Source organism: Mastigoproctus giganteus, chromosome 3 (assembly GCF_048544385.1).
Source record: "Mastigoproctus giganteus isolate SK-2022 chromosome 3, ASM4854438v1, whole genome shotgun sequence".
Taxonomy (NCBI): Eukaryota; Metazoa; Arthropoda; class Arachnida; order Uropygi; family Thelyphonidae; genus Mastigoproctus; species Mastigoproctus giganteus.
Window position 1 is genome coordinate 74946967 of NC_143577.1, and position 22752 is coordinate 74969718.

A 22752-nucleotide genomic window follows, 5' to 3' on the forward strand; every position below is an offset into this window, starting at 1 on the left:
CCGAACCAACCGGTTGGTTGGATATCCCGGCCACGATACACGAAGGAAGCAAGAAAAACTGGTTCCTTCGTGTATTGATCACATCATATGAAATAAATAAATTAATTAATTAACTTATAACTCCAAATCACTTATTGGGCATATATCTTTGTGTTTAGCTAAGGAAATAACTAATTTAACATCATGGTCATTATGGTACAGCATAACGTACATTCGGAACTTATTAGAGCAAAGTATAACAAAATTAGATAGCATAATATGTGTCACTGCATTTAGGAATCTATTAGATTAGTGTAGTATTGCCAATTAATTAATTACATTTATTAATTAATAATTTGCATTATTAATCAACTATATTAAAACAGAAATCATGCCGCAGACTAGAGCAGTAAAAGCAACAGGCACAAAGAAGCAGGAGTGCTGTGGCTTGGGGAAAACCAAAGAGGATGATTCTCCAATGCATCACAGCTTAAAAAAAAAAAATTGATGAAATGTTTGTGGACTTTCTGGAACAGGACATGATCTAGCAAAGGGGGATGTCTTTGCATGTGCTAGGTGCAGAGAATGTCAAGAAATCAGGCACAAACTCGGCATTCCAATGGGTATCTATGAGAGTTTGAAGAGTTGGGTAGGTGCCTCGAAGGTATTAAAGTGGGGGACCATCAAGCTCTCAGCTGCCCAACTCGACACCAGAACTCACTCTTATGCATCAGGCAACACAGCAGCAATCTTCAAGGCAGAAAGTGCTGTTCCCAAAGGAGCTAGTTATTGTCGGAAACTCTATTGTCAGGGAAACAGGTAATATATTGTGCAAAAAAGGATAAGTGGAATAGGGTCAGGATATATCTGCCAGGAGCAAAAGTTCATGACGTAGAGCAGATATCATCTTTTGAGGGCACAAAACGAGATATTGTTGTACATGTTGGCACTAATGACATTATGAGTAGGAGATCTGCAGACTTATTTAACAAGTACAGATCAACGTTGAAAAAAATTCACGAGTTAGGGATAAATTTGAAGGTGTCTGTAATTCTGCCCAGAAATGATAGGAGGGAGCATATCATAAGAGCCATGTCAATCAAAATGGCCCTGTGCAAGGCGCATGGGATAGAATTTTTCTCAGAGTGGTCTGTGCTTGTTAACAGGAAAGATTGTTTCTACAGGGATGGGATACACTTAAATAGAAAGGATGCAAGAATATCTGCCGATGCTATCGAGGCAGTGTGTGGGTCAGAAAACTGCTAGCTTGGGAGATTTGCAGAATAATAGATTAATATTAGTCGCAGGCTGAGGTGAAAGTGATTCTTGCACTGCTTCTATTGGAATGAGTAGCAGCCTGGAAAACATGGTGCAGGGGATTTCAGAGACTGCTGGGAGTCATCGCGGAACAAGTTAATACACAGCTTGTGTTTGGGTAGCTAAGAATAAGAACAGCTGCATATATACTTACGTGTACACTAATGCTAGGAGTTTAGTAAATAAATTTGATGAATTTGAGGTATTGCTCAAAGCATCAAAAGTAGATATTGTTGGAATATCAGAAACGTGGTGTCACACAGATATAAAGAATGCAGAATTGGAATTTGGGGAGTAAAATGTGTACAGATAAGATAGGAAGGGAAGAGGAACACAAAATCTAAGAAAGTGCATCCAACTGACACAGATGGACACATGTAATGATGAGTCACTTTGGTGTGACATAACCACTGGGAAAGCAAAAATGAGAGTAGCAATGTGTTATAGGCCTAATGACTCTGATGAGTACAAAAAACAACTGTACAGAATAATAGAGTGGGGCAGTAAATCAGAATGCCTTATAGTGGGGGATTTTAACTTCCCAGATATTGACTCTTATGGATTGATCACTTGATTACTAGCAAGGCTTTTGTGGATTTATTGGAAAATTGTTTTCTATAGCAGCATGTTAGAGATGCAACCAGAAGGAGTAATGCTCTTGATCTGATCATCAGCAATAATTATTCACAGATAAAAGAACCCCTAGGAGGCAGTGGTCACAGTGAACTGATCAGGAATTCACTTAAAGATGTAACTACCATTGGGGATAAATGGAATGGTGTTTGCTTTTGTAAAGGTGACTACATTGGTCTTAGACATTTTTAAATTCTATATATTGGGACCAACTGATGATGTCACCAGCAGCAAATTCGAAATGGGAAGCATTCAAGGTTTTAATCTTGGAAGCTACCATGCTTTTCATACGAACCAAGAAATACTGTACTAGGTTTAGGCCTAAATGGTTGTCGGATGAAGTAATGTGACTCGTAGCAGAAAAGAAAAATGCATGGGATGCATACAAATTATTATGTAACACAGAAGCCAATGGTAGACATAAGCTAGTTAGTAATCAAGTCACAAAGGAGGTCAGGTAAGCGAAGGCAGATTACGAGAAATCTTTAGCAAAGGATGCAAAGAAAAACAGCAAAGGGTTCTTTCCTTATATAAACTCTAAAAAGCTTGATATTGATGATCCTGCTCAGATAGCTGACAAACTGAATGGGTATTTTGCATCTACATTCAGAAATAAGGAATTCTGTAGGGAAGTGGAGGACACAAGCTTATTAAACTTTAACAGAGAGGTTAATGATTTTGTAATAACTGAGAGCAAAGTGGAGGAGAGATTGTTGAAGTTAAATATAAGAAAGGCACCTGAGGTGGACGAGATCCCTCCAGTTATATTAAAGGAGGTGGTAAAGGAAGTAAGCACACCCTTAGCCATAATTATGAAGGCATCCTTGGATTCAAGGGAGATCCCCATGGACGGGATATGTACAAATGTATCCCAATTCACAAAGGGGAATCTAAGAGTGACATGAGTAATTACAGACCTGTTAATTTAACTTCTGTTTCGGGGAAAATAATAGAGTCATTGGCTAAAGAAGTATTGCAGGATCATCTAGACAAGAGTGCAGTAATAAGTCAGACACAGTATGGGTTTGTTAAGGGGAAGACTTGTCTGACCAATCTGATTAGATACTATGATGTGGTTAGAAAGGAACTGGATGCAAAAAATAATTTTGATATCATATTTTTGGATTTCAGAAAAGCTTTTGATACTGTTGCCCATGAAAGACTACTGTACAAATTGGAGCAGTATGGCATTAAGGGCAAGCTGCTAACAATGGATAAAAGGATGGTTGGGTGGAAGAAGATAGAGGGTGGTAATTAATGTACACTGCTCTTCGTGGACTAATGTTATTAATGGAGTCCCACAGGGTTCAGTGTTGGGCCCACTGTTGTTTTGTATATTTATCAATGATATTGATGGTATATCAGGATTAATGTCGAAGTTTGCAGATGACACAAGGGTTGGCAAGGTTGTTAATGACAGTATACTACTGCAACAGGATCTAGAAAAGTTGGGCAGATGGGCTGACAAGTAGCAACTGAAGTTTAACATTGACAAATGCCAAGTACTGAATATGGATAGCTGTAACCCCAGATAAATGTATAAACAGTGTGGTACTACAATCAGGGCAATGTAGAATGAAAAAGACCTGGGGGTAATCGTGCAGTCAGATATGATGTTCTCAGTGCAGACAGGCTGCCAGAGCAGGTCATGGGGTCTTATTAATAATATACAGGAATTTTGCTAGTTGGGAGAAGGAGGTGATTATTCCTTTGTATAAGGCAATGGTCAGGCCACACTTTGAGTACAACATACAGGTCTGGAGGCCTCATTTTAGAATGTAGAGTTGCTAGAACTAGTACACAGAATGGCAACATGATTGGTGAGGGGAACAAAGTGGTGCTCTTACCAAGAAATTTCGGCTTAAATTCTGCAAACTGCAGCATCTGGAGATTAGACACCTGCAAGGTGATCTGATTGAGGTGTATAAGAACTTGAATGGGTTGAGCAAGCTCAATGCAGATGGAATTCTTCCTCTTGCTCAGATTACAAACCTGAGAGGGCACAAATTCAAATTGAGGAAGGGCAGTTGTAAAATAGATGTTTGGAAATTTGCATTTAGCCAGCAGATGGTTGATTTCTGGTACAAACTTCCATCTGTCATTCATTGTGGAAGTTGATAGCTTAAATAAATTCAACAAAGAACTGAACAAACTTTTAGAGCAAATGGTTGTATGAAATAGGAATTTTTGTTTTGGCTAATGCTGTATAAGCTTGCTTTCATATTAATGCTAATATCTACCCATTTGGGAATCCCTGCCCTAGCTACTCCAGTTTTCTTATCATAACAGGCATGTTATCAACTCTAAATTGCAGACAGATTTTTTGTTGAAGGAATCCCAGATGCAGGCAGCTTTACTGCACCACTAAATTTTCAAAAATAAAATCTGTAGATCAGTGTTTCCCCACTGCTTGAAATTCAAAAATCACATCTACATAACAGTGCACAAGACAAATGTGTAGCAGATTTAACAATATATGAAAAATCTCACATATATGTTTCCTAAAATTTCAGATCATATTCCCTTGACACCTTACTGAAAGACACTGTCAGACATTTGGCATCTTATTAAAAGACACTGTTAGACATTTGGCTTTTTACTGAAAGAAGCACTTCTATTTTTCAACACAGATTACCACAGCATACTCGATGGCCAATTCTTTAAAGAATGAAAAAATTCCAATTTTAATGCAGTTTTATTACTTTCTTGTAAAAAGGACAAGGTGGAGAAAAACTAGTATTTGGAAAAAGGAAACACTCTTTGTCACCAAATATATTATAATTTAAATCTTTCATTAATGTGCAAAGATGTTGCCAGTTGGAATATGGGAAAAAAGCACCTGGAAAAACCCTGTCCTGCAACAGTTTAAAGAGTTTCAAGAAACAGGAAGGGCTCTCACAAAAGTGACAGTCAGGCATTCTGTTGAATGCTGAGATGGCAGATACAGTTTGTGAAGTCTTTCAACACAGCCCAAAGAAGTCAACTTGTCATGCCAGCAGAATCTCAAGAATCTCACTTGGCCTAATTGACCAAAAGATTAGGCCAAATGAGGTTCTCTGCTGGCATAATCAACTATATAAGAAATTCTCTAGAACTGTTTGTAAGTGTAAGCATTTAAAACTTAGATTTGAAGTATATTGAAACCAGATGATCAACCATTCTGATGTTATTAATACTAAAAATAAAAAATAAAGTGCTGCTACCAATTGGCCAGTGGTTCCATTCAGTCTGGAACTATATATATATATATATTTGGTTCAATCCATTTTCACTCTACTATATATATATCTATGGAAAACACATATGTGAATATAATATACAAAAGATAATATACAAAACTTATCGGTGTGCACCTACAATTTGGGTGACTTCTTCTGGGGTCAACCGCCCAAATTGAAAGGAAAAAACAACAATAAAGGGTTCTCAGTTTATGTAATAAACAATATGCACTAAGGTAAAATCAATTTTGAGGTTGTATAACAAATAATATATTTTTGTATAATATAACATACAATAGAACAAATAATATAATTTTGAATTTATAGTCAATGATCAATGTGCACTATGCAGCATTTTAAAAATTTTCTTAATTTCTATTATAGTTTAGTAAATTCTAAATTCTGATTTATATTAGTTGCTCTATTATATGTTATATAATAACATTTACAAATGCAGGGTATGAACACGGGTAGTAATCCCAGATTAACATACCAACCATGTGGCACTACACCCAGAGTAATGGAAAATGAAAAAAACCTGAAATAACGTCCAGTCAGATACGAAGTTCTCTAATCAATGCAGACAGTGGCACCTCCGTAGCCAGGTGGGCGGGAGCGGCAGTGAATAGCACACGCTTCTTGATTAGACTGGGGTTCGAGCCCGTGACCACCAAATACAGAGGATACGGAAAGGTCACTGCATATATCCCCAGAGCAATATGGCCTTAGCTGCTAATACTCCTAAAAACCAAATAACAACAACAACAATGCAGACAGACTGGCAGAGAAACTCACGGAGTTTTGTCAGTGATATAAAAAATGTTTTGCAAAGCATATATGTCTGGAAAGTTCATTTCAGGAAGGAGGTAGATCTGCTGTAATGGGTGGAGAAGAACAATGAGATTGGTGAAGGGAACAAAAGGATAGTCTTACCATGAAAAGGCTTCAGTTTTGCAAATTCTGGCTTCTGGAGACTACACACCTGCGAGGAATAGATGCAACCAGCCTTCACCCAGTGGGTGGTTAATTATTAGAACAAGCTTCCATCTGTTGTTGTGGAAGTGGGTAGTTTGAATAAATCCAAGGATAAACTAGGCAAACTATTGGAGGGAATGCTTAGGTGATGTAGTAAGTTCCTTTTTTTTTTTTTTTTTTTTTTAAATCGGCTGATGCTTTGTAAGCTTGCTTTATTACATCATTTATTTGGTACTATTAATACTAACAGGTGAAAGAAAAATGTTATAAATTATTAAGCAATAAAATTTTAATAAAGATACTTTGCCACAAAAAATGTTTAAGTAGTTTATTGGTATGAAGGACAAACTGATACAATTAGACCAAAACAGTCACAATAGTTTAGTTATCTTAAACGGCCTCTGCAGCCGAGTGGTCAGGAGCAGGATTGCAGTAGCACACACACTCTTTGAGTAGACCAGGGGTTCAAGTCCCTGACTGCTAAATACAGTCGATCTGCCAACCCGCACTAGACCAGTGTAGCAGATTATGGTCCATTTCTCTCAGCATGAATTGTTGAGGAGGCTTCCATCCTGCAGTGAGTTGATAATGGCTGCAGTTTACCTTTTTTTTTTTTTTTTTTTTTTATAAGCCTGGATGTTTAGTTAAAGATTTATCATCTGATCATTACAGAACTCATAGGTCTCTATTATTGAGAGGCTTTCTACAAAACCTTCTCCTAAATGGGGAGATGGATTGAAATCCAAGCTTCCATCCTAGAATTCCAATTTACGATTGAAGACTTTCACTCAATCATTGGAAAGACTTATGGTTTTCTCCCAACCCCAAAATCCAAGCTTGAATAAGGATTTCAATATAGAAATCCAAAATGTTGCCTAATTTATTTTTGTTAGTTTTTGGGACTGTTTTTGGGACTGTTTTTGGGTCTGCATCACTTTGCCTTATTACCAACAAATTAATTAAAATTTTCACACAGTAAAGACTTATTAAAATTTTTCCTACTTAAAAATAATAAGAAAATAGGAAGTACATCACTATACATGACAGGCTATTACCTACAGATTGTACAGCAAGTGTCATCAAATGTGCTGAATAATTCACTTTCCAGAACTTCTGCAAGTATTTATATACATTAATTTTCTTCTTCTGGGGATGAATCTTGAGTGAAAGAGTATTTCCTAAAATCAAAAATGAAAATAAAATGATCAAACTTATAAACTTTACTGTTTTTCCTTAATTTATTAGATTAATGTAATCCAATGAAATAAATTTATGTGTAAAATCATTTAATATTTATAAAACTAGCTGGAATATGAATCCCTTAAGTACACCATTCAAAGGCAGATATTTAGCAGAAGAATGAAAAGACTGTCGTAGGAAATCAAACTACTGCCACCTTAACAGAAATATGAAAATATAATTAAAAACTTAATGTCTACTTTCATAAATATGACAATGAAATCTCATAACAAAAAATGCATTTACAAGATGAAATATCAATATATTATATGGGAATCTTCAGCATAATATGTTTGAACAGCAAGTCGTACAGGTAGCCTTTATCAAAGTATTTGCAACGAAAACACTTCACGTGCATAAAATTCAGACTCTATTTATTACAAATAGGATAGTGTTGCTCAACTGGGAATAAATAAAAATATACCTCTCAAATTAGGAGGGTGTTATTTATTTGAAGTATAAGAGGAAGGCAACGTGTTGTAGAGAATTTCACAATAAGATATTATAATGATGATACATAATGTACAAACTTCAGTTTATCTCAAAACCGAACAAATGTAATAATGATGCAATTGCTAAACAATATCATAGTTTAAGGCTTTCTGCCCTAAAATTTTATTATTCTCAAAAGTACACCTTTTGGCATATCCCATCTTCTAGAAATAAGTTACAACTGGGTCACACAGCTTTATACCTTTGGGTACCTACCTGCTACTGATGAGAGAAATGTATTACCAATGGCCACATGGTGCAAGAAAGCCTATAGCTTATTCTGCACCAGTCAAAGCAAAAATAAATAAAGAAAATTAGACTACGTAAAAGTTGGTGCAAATGCATCACATTAGTACACAGCTAAACTCTGAATTATTCAGAGTTTAGCTGTGTACTAATATGATGCATTTGCACTAACTTGTACGTAGTCAAATTCTCTTGCAGCCTGAGGCATAAGCCCTTAATGCATCTTAGTAATAAGAAAATTTTTAGAAAATTATTAATAAACAACGATGCATTTCCCTCCTCCCATAGGTAACTATCCAACTGACCTTTGAATTTCCTCAAACTGTCAGCCTCTACCACCCATATAGGTAACTTATTCAAATAATTTATAACTCGCTGCCTAAAATAAAACTTCCTGCAACCCAGTCTAAACATCTTCCCTCATAACTTGAAATTATGGCCCTTAGTACTAGAATCATTTATAACCTTGAAAATTTCATCCTCATTCATTTTACTTATGCCTCTTGGAGCAGTAAACACCTCAATCAAGTCTCCTCTAAGGTGCCTAGTTTCCAAGCTCTGCAACACACACATTTGAAGTCTTTCCTCATATGGACGCCTTTTTACTGATCTCACCAGGCGAGTTACCCATCTTTGGACCCTTTCAAAAAGGTCAATGTCTTTATTTCTTTAGGTGCAGTCTCCATACTTGAACACAGTATTCCAAATGTGGTCTAACAGTAGCCTTATACAATGGGATTATGACGTCCTTATCTCTACTAGCAAATGTTCGATAAATCATTGATAGGACACCATGGGCCTTCATTGCAACCTGTCTACAATGCTCGGAGAACTTCATGTCTGACCGTATCATAACAAAGACCCTTTCCTCCACTACTAGTTCAACTACATCAAGTGTATAAGTTATTATGGGGTTACAGTTCCCAAGGTATAATACCTTACACTTTGCTGGATTAAAGCACAGTTGCCATTTTTCTGACCATCCCTAAAGTCTATCTACGTCACTCTGAAGAAACTCTGCTTAAGGGTCATCGTTAAATATTCTACCAATCGTTACATCATCTGCAAATTTAGACATCACGCCCTCTATCCCTTCATCAATGTCATTTATGAAAACGAAAAACAATAGTGGTCCTAATACTGATCCTTGGGGAACCTCACTTCATTAAATCTGAGGAATAACCATTTATCAACCCAATCTGAGGAATAACCATTTATCACAACCCTCTGCCTCCTGTCCTGATTCACCCACCTATCCATCTAAGGATTTTCCCTGTGATTCCAACCTGTTCCAACTTATAAAGTAACGGCTCATGTGGGACTGAGTCAAATGCTTTGCTGAAATCCACATAAACAATGTGAAAATTATTCCCTAAATCCAGCTCATGAGTGATTCTGTCAAAATAGTTAACCAGATTTGTTAAACATGATTTCCTTTACAAAACCACGCTGAGTATCCTTGAGAATTCCATTTCTATCTAAATAATCCTGAATTCCAGTCTTGATCATTGCATCCACGATTTTTCCTACTACTGAAGTTAGACTGACCAGTCAGTAATTTCTCACTTCACTCTTAAAATCGTCCTCATGTATTGGAGATGCATTGGCACTTTTCCAATACAACAGATTCACTCCCGAGTACAGTGATGCTCTCATAATTAGCCTCAATGGTTCAATGCACTCACTTGCCGTCACCCTTAAGATTATAAGTTATATGCCATCAACCCCAGGAGCCTTACTGGCCTGTAGGCTCGAAAGTTTTTTCATTAAATAATCATATGAAATTTCAATATCATTAATTACATATTTTTAAACTTCACTCCCATAATTTCTCTTTGACATAAAGGGTTTTTCTTCTGAAAATATCGATGCAAAGTAACCGTTGAGTTCATCTGCAACATCAGCAGGGGTATCTAATACTATCCCACATCCATTATATAAGGGTCTGATCTGGTTTGTCCTTCTCTTCTTTGCATTTATATATGTGAAGGATTCCTTAATCCCAAGCTTGGTTCTCTTTGCCAGCGATTTCTCATAATGTGCCTTTGCCAGCCTAACCTTTTCTGTGGCACTATTACAGATCACTTTGTAGCTGTTATAGGCTTCAGTACTTGTTATTGCTCTGTAACTTTTCCATGCCATCTTTTTCTGCTCAAGTAATCTGGCAACTTCATTATTCATCCAACTTGGAATCATCATCGTGGAGTATTTTTTTAATGGCATATAAGCATTCAAGACTTCGGTGATTAATGTTTTAAAGGTATACCATAATTCAATTGTATTTGCTCTCTGTGAGATATCTACCCAGTTAATATAGGGCATGTAGTACCTTAAGCTGCTGTAGTTTCCTTGCCTGAAATTATAAACCATTCTTTTGCCTTTAACTGCTGCTACCTCTCTCTTCATCATCCACCATAGAACTCCATGATCACTTCCTGATACTGTAGGTCCTATTATGTCATCTGGTTCATGGGTGATGATGAGGTCTAGAATATTCTTTTCCCTAAAATGTTGGTACAAATAAAAATCATCTAGTTTATTAAAAAATTTTGTCCCCTACATGGACATTTCCTTCGCATTTGCTCCAATCAATTAGAGGCAAATTAAAATCACCCATGATAAGACATTCACATTTACTTGCCCATTCCATTTGCATGTAGAGGCTCTCATCATAATCTTCACAATCACCTGACATGTAGATTACTCTCACTCTCATTATACCTTTGCTTCCAACTATCTCACACCATACAGATTCTATACTAGCATTCAAACCTTCTGAATTCGGGAAAGCTTTCGCTGCACTAAGACTGATTTTGATAAGAAGCATAACCCCATCACCCCTTCTATCTGCCCTATCCTTCCTAAATACCTTGTACATACCATACTGAAACTCATCGTCGCCTATTTCCAGGTAGCACCAGGTTTCTGTAAGCCCTACCCTATTATGTCAGAGTTACTTGTCCTAACCAGCAGTTCAAATTCACTCATTTTATTGACAACTCTTCTGATATTACTGTATAAACAATTAAGACTTAGTATTCTTGTATAGTTAACTACCCTGACACACCCTTAAAGTTATTTAATCTTGCTTCCCTGGCATTAGCTACTCTCTCATTTGAAACGTTTCTACCCTCAGAAACTCTTGCAATGTGTTCTGTTGCGGTAACAAATAAGAACTCTTGAGGTATGTACAAGCGTTACTTTCACCAATATCATTAGATAAATATGTATCTATATTACCCTCCCCCCCAAAACTTGCAATTCCCCTGAATCTTTAAGGTATCCTCAATAATACTGGCAAAAACCCCCACATCACCTTTGTTTAAATTTATCCCGTCTCTACAAAACAGATTCCTTCTACCTACAAGTGTGTGCCAAGCTGATAAAAATTCCCACCCCCCAAAAAGGCTTGCAGAGCCTTTCATGTCTTAAGTTAATCCACAAGGCTTTCAGTATATAATCCCTCCTATCGTGTCTAGGCAGAATTGCAGACACATTGAGACCTGACTTGTGGCATTTCTTTAACATGATCTTATATTTGTCTGTCAGATCATGTGTGCTTAATATCATTAGTTCCCACATGCATAATAATATTCTCTTTATCCCCCTAAAAATCTAATAATCTGTTGATGACATCATTAATTGTGGCTCTCAACAGACATACCCTAGTTCTAGTCCACCTATCCTTATTACAAAAAATATTTCCTGTTTCCCTGACAATGGAGTCTCCTAATAGAACTAAGTCCTTTTGAGCCAGAGTAGTTTGCATTTAGTTATTCTGTTCTGGGGCCCAAATCAGAAGTGCATTGCTTGGTAGGTTACTAGAGTCTTGATTCCTGACGAGCTCCCAGTTACATTATTCTTGAGGGCAAGCACCCGTTTTTTCAGTGATTCAAATTGTTCTAGCAATGAACCAAATTTTAACTTAAGATCGATACACTCTGTATAACAGTGACAAAGAAAAGAATTACCAGGTGAGATATGCTTTCTTGCATCATGTGCCCTTGCTAATGCTAATATGCTTATCCACCAGGTCAACCCTAGAATACATGCCACAGGTTCTGCAAAGGATAAAATCATGACTCACCTGGAAATTGTCATTGGCTATTTCTGTATCTAATACCCTCTGATGAAGTGTTCAAGGTGGATCTTGTCACAACCATTGTAAAATTTACTAAATATCAATGAAAGTAGCTTTCGAAAAAATTATAATATTATAAAAATCGAACTATTACGGGGGAAAAAACATAACAAAAACTTTACAGTATACTAAATAAATTATTTAAAAACAATATATTAAACCTCTGTAATCCTACTCTACTCCACCAATCCCCAATTCTCTATAATCACTATCAAGAGCACCATCAAGATATGATTGCTCACTACGAAATGCCAACAGTCCAAATTATACGAAGGCAGCTCATTGCAAAGGATTTCACAATGTGTGTTATTATAGGGATGCTTAACATACAACCTTCTCCTTGTCTTAAAATTCAACTATGTAGTAATGATGCAATTGCACTAAACAATGTCAGTTTGGATTTTATATGGTGTAAGGCATATTGCCCTAAAATTTTATTACTAAATAGAGTCTAAAAATCATATGATTCATGGATGTTTTTTTTTTACCTCTGCTTCTTCAGTCATAACCTACAGTATGTGGTCTGTAATAAAGCCTGCATTGGTTACAGTAAACAGAGAATGATTGTTAAAGTCAGAACTGAAATCAAACTGCAAAATTAAAATAGGATGGTTTACCTATTGATTATCTTTATTATATTTTTATTAAATTATTTATTTTATTCTGTAATATTAATATAAACAAAACTGTTAATTATATTTTTTCTGCTATAGGCTATTTCAGATCTGAGTTAGCATAGTAGTGACATACAATGTGCAGGAAAGATGAATCGGCGCAGAATGGGAATTTGGCAAGTACAATTTTTACAGAAAGGATAGACAGGATAGAAAGAGAGAGAGAGAGGAAGGGGTTATTCTCTTAGTTAAGAAACACATAAAATGTAAGGAAGTGCATCCAACTGACATTGGTGGACAGTGCAATGTTGAGTCAGTGTGGTGTGATATAATCACTGGGAAAGGGAAAATGAGACTAGGTGTGTGTTATAGGCCCAATGAATCTGATCAGTACAATGAGAAATTGTGCAGAGAAATAGTGGGCCAGTAAATAAGAATGTCTTATAATAGGGGATTTTAACTTTCCAGATATTGACTGGAACTTGTGGGTTGGTCACTTGCACACCAGCAAGACTTTTGTGGATTTATTGAATGACTGTTTTCTAAAGCAACATGTTCAAGAGGCAACCAGAAGGAGTAATACTCTTGATCTGATTATCAGCAGTAATTATTCATGCATTAAGAATTTGCAGATAAAGGAACCACTGGGTGACAGTGATCACAGTGTACTGATGTGGGATTTACTTAAAGATGTAACTACCATCAAGGGTAACGGGAAGGAATTTTGCTTTCGTAAAGGTGACTACAGTAGTCTCAGACAGTTTTTAAATTCTATACAATGGGATCAACTGATGATGTTACCAACAGTGAATTCTAAATGGGAAGCCTTCAGGGACTTAGTCTTGGAGGCTACTAGGCTTGTCATACCAACTAAGAAATACTGTTCAATGTTTAGGCCTAAATGGATGTCAGATGAATTAATGAGGATTGTGGCAGAGAAGAAAAATGCATGGGATGCATATAAATTATCAGGCAACACAGAAGCCTATGGCAGATATAAGCAAGTCTATATTCAAGTCACAAAGGAGGTTAGGCAGGCAAAGGCAGATTATGAGAAATCTTTGGCAAATGATGCAAGGAAAAACAGCAACGAGTTCTTTACTTATATAAACTTTAAAAGGAAAAGGAGGAATCAGATTGGTCCAATTGACATCAAGGGTTCTACTGTAGATGACCTCTCTCAGAGAGCTGCCAAACTAAATGAGTATTTTACATCTATGTTCACACATGAGGAGTTATTCAAGGAGGAGAGGGCCAGATTTTATCAAAATCTAACAGGGAACTAAGTGATTTGATAATAACTGAGAGCAAGTGGAAGAGAAATTGTTGAAGTTAAACATAAGGAAGGCACCTGGGGTATTATATTAAATGAGGCAGCAAAGAAAGTAAGCAAACACTTAGCCATAATTATGAAAGCTTCCTAGGACTCAGGGGAGATCCCCATGGACTGGAGATGTGCAAATGTGTCCCCATTTCACAAGTGACGAGGATAATTACAGACCTGTTAGTCTAACTTTATTTATTTTTTTTTTTTTAGTCTAACTTCCACAGAAAATAATGAAGTCACTGATTAAGGAAGCAATGCAGGATCATCTAGACAAGACTGCAGTTACAGTTCAGACACAGCATAGGTTTGTTAAGGGGAAGTCTTGTCTGACAAATCTGATTGGATACTATGATGTGGTCACAAAGGAATTGGATGCAAAGAATATTTTTGATATCATATACTTGAATTTTAGGAAAGCTTTTGATGCTGTGCCACATGGAAGACTACTGTACAAATTGGAGCAGCATGGCATTAAGGGCAAGTTGCTACAATGGATAAAAGGACGGTTGAGTGGGAGAAGACAGACAGTGGTTATCAATGGACACTGCTCTTCATGGATTAATGTTATTAGTGGAGTTCCCCAAGGTTTGGTGTTGGGTCCATTGTTGTTTTCGGTATTTATCAATGTTATTGATTAAGGTATATCAGAGTTAATGTCTAAGTTTGCAGACAATATGAAGGTTCGAAGGGTTGTTAATGACAGTAATGACAGTACGCTGCAACAGAATCTGAAAAGGTTGGGCAGATGGGCTGAGAAGTGGCAACTGAAGTTTAACATTGACAAATGCAAAGTACTGCGTATGGTTAGCAGCAAAAATCCGGAGCAATGTATCAACTGGGTGATACTACACTCAGAGTAGTGGAGAATGAAAAGGACCTGGGAGTAATTGTGCTGTGAGATATGAAGTTTTCTGAGCAGTGCAAAAAAGGCTGCAAGATTAGCTCATGTTGTCTTGTCAATGATATACAGGAATTTTGCTAGCAGGGATAAGGGGGTGTTGTCCCCTTGTATAAGGCAATGGTCAGGCCACACCTTGAGTACTGTATACAGGTCTGGAGGCCTCATTTTAGGAAAGATATAGAGCCTGCTGGAAAGAGTACAGAGAAGGGCAATGAGAGTGTTGAGTAGAACAAAGGGTTGGTATTACAAATTAAGTTCTGTGAATTGCAGCTTCTGGAAACTAGGCACCTGTGAAGTGATCTAATTGAGGTGTACAATGCCTTGGATGGATTGATCAAGCTCACTGCTAATGGGATTCTTCCTCTTGCTCAGATTACTCATCTGAGGGGGCATAAATTCAAATTGAGGAAAGACAATTGTAGAACAGATATTCAGAAATTCACCTTTAGCCAATGGGTGGTTGATAGTTGGAATAAACTTCCAACTGTTTTAGTGGAGGTCAGCAACTTAAATAAGTTCAAGGCAGAACTAGACGTTATCATTTGTTATTTTGGAGCATTAGCAACTAAGGCCATATTGCTCCGGGAATATGCGGTGGTCATTCCTGACCTTTCCGCATCCTCCGTATTTGGTGGTGACGTGCTCAAACCCCAGTCTAATCAAGAAGCGTGTGCTACGCACTGCTGCTCCTTTCAACTTGGCTACAGAGGCGCCTATCAGAACTAGACAAACATTTGGAATGAATGGATAGGTTAAATGGGAAGGTTGGTTTTTTTTTTTTTTTTTTTGGCTGATGCTATATATGCTTGCTTTCTTGCATCATGTACCCTACTAATGCTAAAGCAAGCGTATATATTATCAGCAAAAAAAAAAAAAAACTTCCGATTTCACCTATCCATTCCCTCCAATAGTTTGTCGAATTCTTCCCTGAATTTAATTAAGTTGTAAACTTCAACATCAATAGTTGGAAGTTTATTCCAGCATTCAACCACTCGCTGGCTAAAGACAAATTTCCACACACCTATTCTACAACCATCCTTCCTCAATTTCAATTTATACTCCCTCGTGTGCATAATCTAAGCAAGATGAATCATCCCATCCGCATTGAGTTTGTTCAAATGATTCAAAGCCTTAAACACCTCAATCAGATCACCTCGCAGGTGCCTAGTCTCCAGATGCTGCAATTTGCAGAGCAGAAAACATTCGTGATAAAAGCAGCCCTATGTTCTTCTCACCAAAATCACTGCCCTTCTCTGAACTCATTCCAGCAGCTCTATATACTTCCTAAAATGAGGCCCCCAGATATGTATGCAATACTCAAGATTTTGCCTGACAATTGCCTTATACAATGGGATAATAACCTCCTTATCCCTGCTAGCAAAATGCATGTATATCATTGACATAACCCCATGAGCCATCCGAGCAGCCTGTCTGCACTGCTAACAGAACTTCTACTGCACAATTGCCCCGGGTCTTTTTCTTTTTCACTACCCTGAGTGTAGTAACACAGTTGGTAGATTACTATGGGGTTACTGCTACCCATATGCAGTACTTTGCATTTATCAATGTTAAACTTCAATTGCCATTTCTCAGCCCATCTGCCTAAGTTTTCTAGATCCTGCTGCAATAGCATACTGTCATTACTGTCATTAACCACCATAATCTTTCTATCATATGCAAACTTGGATATTAAGCCTGATATGCCTTCATCAATATCACTAATAAATATAGAAAATAACAATGGGCCCAACACCAAACCATGGGGGATTCCATTAATAACATTAGTCCACAAAGAGCAGTGTCCACTGATTATCATGCTCTGTCTTCTCCCACTCAGCCATCCCTTTATCTATAGCAGTAACTTGCCCTTAATGCCACAGTGCTCCAATTTGTACAGCAGTTACAGCAGTACAGCAGCATGTGCAACAGCATCAAAAGCTCTCCTAAAATTCAAGGATATGATATCAAAATTATTTTTTGTATTCAGTTCCTTTGTGACCACATCATAGTATCCAAACAAATTTGTCAGAAAAGTTTTTACCCTTAACAAATGTATACTGTGTCTGAAATATAACTGCAGTCTTGCAGATGATTCTGCATTACTTCTTTAACCAGCAACTCCATTATTTTTCCTGGAACAGAAGTTACACTAACAGGTCTGTAATTACTCATGTCACCCTTTGATCCCCCTTTGTGAATTGGGGATACATTTGCAAATCTCCAGTCCATGGGTACCTCCAGTGAATACAAGGATGTTCTCATAATTAAAGGTAAGGGTTTTCTTACTTCCTTCGCTGCCTCCCTTAATATAATTGAACATATCCCATCTCACCAGATAACTTTCTTGTTTAACTTCAACAATTTTTCTCACATTTTCATCTCCCTTATTACAAAATCATTTAGCTCCTTGTTAGAACTTGATAAACTTCTGGCCTCCACTTCCCTAAAAAATTCATCATGTATGAATGTAGATGCAAAATACTCATTCAGTTTGTCAGCTACCTGAGCATAATCATCAACAGTCAAACTATCAATATCAAGCGGATCAATTTGATTCATCCCTTCTAGAGCCTACACAAGTAAAAAATCTTTGCTGTTTTTCATTGCATTCTTTGCGAAAGATTTCTCATAATCTGCCTTTGCTTGCCTAACCTCATTTGTTATTTGATTACAGACTAGCTTATTTCTAACAGGATTGTATTAGACTGTAGAGGACTGAATTGCATCATATAGGTTAGTGCTATTGCTTTGGTAGACAGATACGAATTAAACTGATGCAACTGCACTAACCTATACATTAGCCATTCTACCACGTAGCTTGAGGATCTTGCCCTTAAATACTTTAGTCTATACTATTGTACACCACCAGGCATCTCTCATATTGTGCACTTATACTTCATAACTGGGTTGTCAATATTGCAACACCAGGGTACATGCCATCCACCGAAGAGAGGCCAATAAACCTTGAAATGATGCCATCTGGGTGGTGGTATCTGCTGAGAATAAGTAACATTAGTCTTCTCCACTGGTGAAGCCTTTCACTGCATGAAGGTATTCATGATATGAGATATAATTAAAACAATGCCAATTTAACTACTTCAGTAGACGGCTACAAATTAAATTGATGCAATTGCACTAACCTATACGTTGGTTAATTACTCTTAAAGAAAACTTTAATGTATGTCACATTTCAGTATTACTTGTTAAATGAGTTCAATGCTCTCTGTTGTTTAAAAATACCTCAACATCAAAGGTATTAATTTTACCAGTGGCCACCTAACCTAGATGTCTCTAACAGCTCTTTTTTTTTTTTTTTTGGTAGTTGTTGGTGCATCGGCTTCTGTGGCCATAATGCACCTCCCAAGGTTTTTGCAGTACTCTGATCCAAGCCCGAGGCGAGATTCGAACCCACGACCTTTGGGTTGCTAGGCAGGCACTTTACCCACCCGGCTAGCCTGGTCGCGTCTAACAGCTCTAATGCATGTCTTCTGTAACACTGTTAAAAGCTATTACAAAAAAAACATTTTTTTTTTTTTAAAGCCATTGTAGTTATTTCTAGAACACAAGCAGAACCAAAACTTTATGTACAGGGAGCTAAGGCATTTCCTGAGTGATGTGCCATAACAAAGGAAACCCAAAGAACAGTTAAATTTTGAGAAGTATTAATTTACAAATTAATACCTTGTCTAATGTTAAAAATAACAAGATTAGATATAGGGGCCCAGTTGACTGTTTCAGAACTGACTTGAGTTTAACTGTTCTAATCAGTCATGTTGCGCTATTATTTGTTTTATTTCAGCTAAGAGGAAGATAATTTAATATATTATTAAAAATCTGTTGAGAATCTAGGTAGCATGCACACTTTTATGCCAAACCTGATCATAAGCCGTGGAAATGTCAAGAGCAACTACATGAGCTTTGGCAGACTTTTTCACAGAATCTGTCCAAAAATGAATAACATAAGGCAATATATCATCAGTAGATCAATGATGGAGTCCATATTAGTTAGATGGTTGATCAGTTTAAATGTTGGCAGTCAATGGATTTCTACATTACTTTGGAAAAAGCAGAAGTAGTTATAATGGGATGATATCTGGAAGGGAGGGATTTGTCAGCATCTACAATAAATGGCTGGATATATGAGTAAATTTCATGCAGACACCAGAAATAAGAAAATATAAGGAGATGAACACCATACACAGTGTGTTTTTTCATATATCATTTGTTCCTTTAGCATAATTTCCTCAGTTATCTCAACTAAATCAGTAACAAAATACATGTCAACAGGAATGAGTACCCAATAATACATGTCATCAGGACTGAGTACCCAATATCAGCGGCGCCTCTGTAGTCAGGTGGGAAGGAGCAGCAGTGCGTACCACACGCTTCTTGATTAGACCGGGGTTCGAGCCCGTCACCACCAAATATGGAGGATGCGGAAAGGTCAGGGAATGACCACTGCATATTCCGGAGCAATAATGGCCTTAGTTGCTAATGCTCCTAAAAAAACCAAACAACCAATATCAGCACAGGCCTTCAGATGCTTTGCCAAGAAATTCAAATAATAGTGAACTTTACAGTCAAAACCTTTATAAGTAACATATGTGTGTATGACTGATCCTACTTATCAGAGTGAAAATACAAGGTGCTCCATAAATGGAACTCCTTGTCTTATTTTCACTTATAGTTCTTCAGTTTATTTTATAGAGAAAAATAAAACTGAAGAACTATATTTAGATAAAGACCCAATTTTGAGTACATTCAAACCTACTGGTCCCTCGTAACTTCAGCACCATTTTATCTTATCATTGTCTCTCTCTCTCTCTCTCTCTCTCTCTCTCTCAACTTAATTAAAAACATTACCTCTGCCCAAACAAGCTTTGGAATAGGCTTAAGCTAAAAACTTTAATCCTTTGATATCTGAGCCCTTCGAACTTCCTTTGATATCTGAGTACATTCGAACTTATTGGTCCCTTTAACTTCAGCACTATCATTTTTTTTCTCAGAACTTGATTAAAAACATTACTTCTGCCCAAATAAATGCTGAAATGAGCTTAACTGAGATAGAAGAAGCTTTAATCTTTTAATATCTGAGCACTTCTAAACCTTATATATCCTAAACAGTTTAATATCCATGTGAACATAATCATGTGTTAAGCTTTGCTTTCATAACTACTGGATCATTTTTTTTAACATTTTGCTATATCATTTTTAGCCACGTATCAAACTTTAAGTAACTATATTAACCATATTTAGTTACACTGAACCTTAATGTATCATATTTCAACCCAAAACTTTGCACATGAAACTCATACTGTATCATGACTATTATATACTTCCTTTCTTTTTGTTTTTTATTCTCTATCCATGCACTTGTGGTTGTGCTAGATATGATGAGTTACATTTGTTCACACTTCTGAAAACAAAACTGATTGTTAGTGAGAAAGTTTTTTCAAGGTAAACCATGTGCTTTTGTCTACTACAGAAAGACTATAATTTTAAGAAACTACAGAAAGGCTATAATTTTAAGAAACTACAGAAAGATTATAATTTTAAGAAACTACAGAAATCAATTAATGATATAATTCATTCAAATTATCTTCAATGTGTAACTTTAGATTTATAACATATAATAATGTAAATAACAAACAATTTTAAAAATTTATGTGAATAATGACAATTTTTTCATGTACAGAGATTTTCTTTCAACAATACAAAAGAGTAGCAATCTCAGGAGCACAAATTTTGCATCAGGACTATTAGTCCTCATAGCATGTCTTTCTTTTCTGGTATCAGAATTCTTCTAACATCCTTTCTCAAAGACAAGGGATAGCATTGAGCAGATTGTGGCAAGGTGGGAGGTGATTTACCAAGATCAGTGATTCAAATTTTGGAAAAAAAGCAGGATGCTATTAAGTCAGTATTACCTTATCTGAGGATGTGATATAACCATCAAGTGGCAACAGAGGTGAAAGTAGGTGGAGAATAGTTATGACCAGTAATTTTTGCCAAAAACAGAAAGCTCTGCTACCATTTAGACAAGAAGCAAGTTTTCCATTTTTATATTGAATTTGGATTGATTAATAATTGTTTTTCAATTGTTGTGAGCTAAGTAAGTACACTAAGTAAGCAGAAAATGAAGATGGCGATTTGAATACAAGCCAACTGCAACAAAGCTGATAGTAAAAACAACATGCTGCAATTACAGAAATGCCATCAAGTCCTGATGATATTTCTCTACTCATTCTCAAAACCTGTGCTCCTGAGCTTACTCCTGTTCTGTGTCACCTTTTTACACTTTCTTATTCCACTGGTGTTTTTCCTTCTACTTGGAAACTTGTTCATATCCAGCTAGTTCCTAAAAAGGGTGACAAATCCCTCCCATCCATTATCATTCCTCTACCCTTCCTAAAGTAATGGAGAAATCCATTAATCTCCAACTCCTAAACCATCTTGAAACGTTCCATCTGATCAATGATTACCAATATGAGCTATGTCAGTGTCGATCCACTAGTGACATATTGGCTTATATGTCACTAGTGTATCGATATCTATGGACAAATTCAATGGAAAAGTATGGTGATATTCCAGCAGTTGCTCTTGACATATTGGATCTTGACATTTCAGAGGATTTGATTGTTTTTGGCATAAAGGTCTTCTAGATAAGCTTCCATCTCATAGATTGTCAACTGTTTTTTGCAACTGGATATCCAGTTTATATTCTTTCTGACTGCTCACTGTGGGTGATGGTAGATGGTTCTCTGTCTTCTAACTTCTCCACTAATGCTGGTGTTCCCCAAGGTTCAGTTCTTTCTTCTACTCTTTTCCTCTTATATATTAATGAAATTCTTCTGTTGAATGATAATCTTATGCAGAGTTTTGCTGATGATAGCACATTGCATTCCACCTTCCGGTTTGAGAAATCTTGCCCTATACAAACAGCTTCAAACTTCACATATATTTCCTGAAAACTTCCTTCACATTTATTTCATGAAAATTACTAATATCAACAAGTATCTTCTTTCATCTTTTCAACCTTCAGCTTATATACGGTACTAAGTACTATAGGTTCTAATACCTATCATGTTTAAGGTTTTCATTTAATAAATATGAAAAAAAAAAAAAAAAAAGGCTACATTGTCTTAATTTTAAAAAAAAAATCTACATTGTCTTGAACAGAGTTGTCAGATTTATTGTAAAACTAAGTTTTGGATAAAGGATGAGATTTTAGAATGAAATGTAGAATAAATAATTTCATCTCTACAAGAATAATTTAACTGGTATTCAATCTGAGGAAACATTAAGATCAGAAGAATTAAAACAGTAATTGAACCATGAAAAAGAGGAACAGAAATCACATAATCCACTCATTTTACATTCTTGTAATGGCAAACAATGTGAGGCTGAGAAAATGTCCATGGGAGAGAAGATTCATTGGAGAAGAGACCATCATCCAGTTGTGATCTGAAGTACCAAGAGGGCCATTAACATTAGTAGTAGTAGTGGCAAATGATGCAAGAAAGCAAGCTTACACAGCATAAACCAAAAAATGCTAACACTTCCCATTCCACCTGTCCATCCCTACTAACACACTGTCTAGTAGTTCTTCCTTCAATTTATTCTAATTACCCACCTCTGCTGCACCAGATGAGAGTTTGTTCCAACAACTC

At 36.5% G+C, this 22752-nt stretch overlaps 1 protein-coding gene across 3 annotated transcripts in view; it reads right to left on the reverse strand.

Annotated features, from left to right (window-relative positions):
• Positions 1-22752, reverse strand: part of LOC150088086 (nardilysin-like) — a 569173-nt gene that overhangs the window by 452993 nt on the left and 93428 nt on the right. For all 3 annotated transcript variants that reach the window (XM_090370567.1, XM_090370565.1, XM_090370566.1), the window contains exon 7: positions 7178-7300. In XM_090370567.1, coding sequence (XP_090226693.1) covers positions 7178-7300 — 123 coding nt within the window. The remainder of the gene's footprint in view (positions 1-7177; positions 7301-22752) is intronic.